General features: G+C 57.3%; 1 protein-coding gene across 1 annotated transcript in view; it reads right to left on the bottom strand.

Annotated features, from left to right (window-relative positions):
- Positions 1-1,549, bottom strand: part of LOC103798155 (tripartite motif-containing protein 35-like) — a gene marked incomplete at its 3' end in the record, with an annotated part of 5,016 nt that extends 3,467 nt beyond the window's left edge. The window contains exon 1 of the mRNA XM_009070402.1: positions 950-1,549. Within this exon, the coding sequence (XP_009068650.1) occupies positions 950-1,549 (600 nt within the window). The remainder of the gene's footprint in view (positions 1-949) is intronic.
- Between the last annotated feature and the right edge of the window lie 38 nt (positions 1,550-1,587).

Raw genomic sequence — 1,587 nt, 5'->3', positions numbered from 1 at the left:
CCTCCCAACCCCCCCCCCCCCCCCCCCCTCCCACATCCCATATCCTACATCCACCTCCCATATCCCAATCCCACCTCCCATATCCTGCATCCACATCCCACATCCTAATCCCACCTCCCATATCCTATATCCCACAACCACATCCCACATCCCCATCCCATATCCCCCACCCACATCCACACCCCACATCCCACCTCCCATATCCCACATCCACACCCCACATCCCAATCCCATCTCATATCCCATATCCTCCATCCACATCCCATATCCCAATCCCACCTCCCATATTCCATACTAATATCCCATATCCCATATTCCCATCTCCATCTCACAGCCACACTCACCTCACACCTCCTGCATCCCAATCCTGTATTCCATATCGCACATCCCACACCCACATCCCCATCCCATAGCCCACATCCCCATCCCATATCCCCATCCCACAGCCCACATCACCATCCCATAGCCCACATCCCCATCCCACAGCCCACATCCCCAGCCCATAGCCCACATCCCCATCCCATATCCCCGTCCCATAGCCCATGTCCCTATCCCATAGCCCACATCCCCATCCCATATCCCCGTCCCATAGCCCATGTCCCTATCCCATAGCCCACATCCCCATCCCATATCCCCGTCCCATAGCCCATGTCCCTATCCCATAGCCCACATCCCCATCCCATAGCCCACATCTACACCCCATATCCCACATCTACACCCCATATCTCACATCTACACCCCATATCCCACATCTCACATTCACATTCACATCCCACATCCTCATCCCACCTCCCACATTCCCCCATCCCCATTCTACCTCCCACCTCCCACATTCCACACTTCCCACCAGCCCAATTCCCACGTCATGCAGCTTGGAGCAGGCTATGTGTAAACTCTGTCCCTCCCAAAATCCAGGATGCCTATTCCAGGCCATCCCTGCCCTCCTGACCCGGAAATCCGCTGCCGCGTCCTGCACTGTTTTTATCTTGTGTCCCTCGTGCTCCTTGGAGCTCTGGCAGGCGAAACACGTCAGCTCCTTGTCCTCCAGGCAGAAGAACTTGGGCTCCTCGTGGTGGAGAGGACACTGGGCCTTGCTCAGAGCTCTCTTCTCCCCTTCCTCCTTGAGGATCATCTCCACCAGGTTGTTGAGGGTGTGGTTGATGCGGAGGTCGGCCAAGGAGGACCTCTCCTTGCACATGGGACACACGTGGTGCCGATTCTCCCAGGAGCGGGTCACACAGACCTTGCAGAAGTTGTGGCCGCAGCATAGGGTCACGGCTTCCCGGAATGGCTCGTAGCAGATGGGACACAGCAGCTCCTCCTTCCAGACGGACGATGTGCGGAACGCGGATGTGGTGGAGGAAGGGTTGCGTTCTTTCTCCATGGTGCTGGGAGGGACAGGGAGAAGTGGGTGAGGAGGGATGGGAGGGGGTGAAAATGAGGGGATGGGGAGGCGGAAAAGAGGTGGATGTGGGGGGGATGAAGAGGTGGGAGAGGGATGGATGAGGAGGGGACGGAGAGACGGAAGAGGGATGGATGAGGAGGGCATGGAGAGATGGATGTGGGGAGGATGAAGAGATGGGAGAG

Source organism: Acanthisitta chloris, unplaced genomic scaffold (assembly GCF_000695815.1).
Source record: "Acanthisitta chloris isolate BGI_N310 unplaced genomic scaffold, ASM69581v1 scaffold2742, whole genome shotgun sequence".
NCBI classification, from domain to species: domain Eukaryota; kingdom Metazoa; phylum Chordata; class Aves; order Passeriformes; family Acanthisittidae; genus Acanthisitta; species Acanthisitta chloris.
The sequence above is the reverse complement of the archived record's forward strand: the minus strand, read 5'-3'. Positions and strand labels throughout refer to the sequence as shown.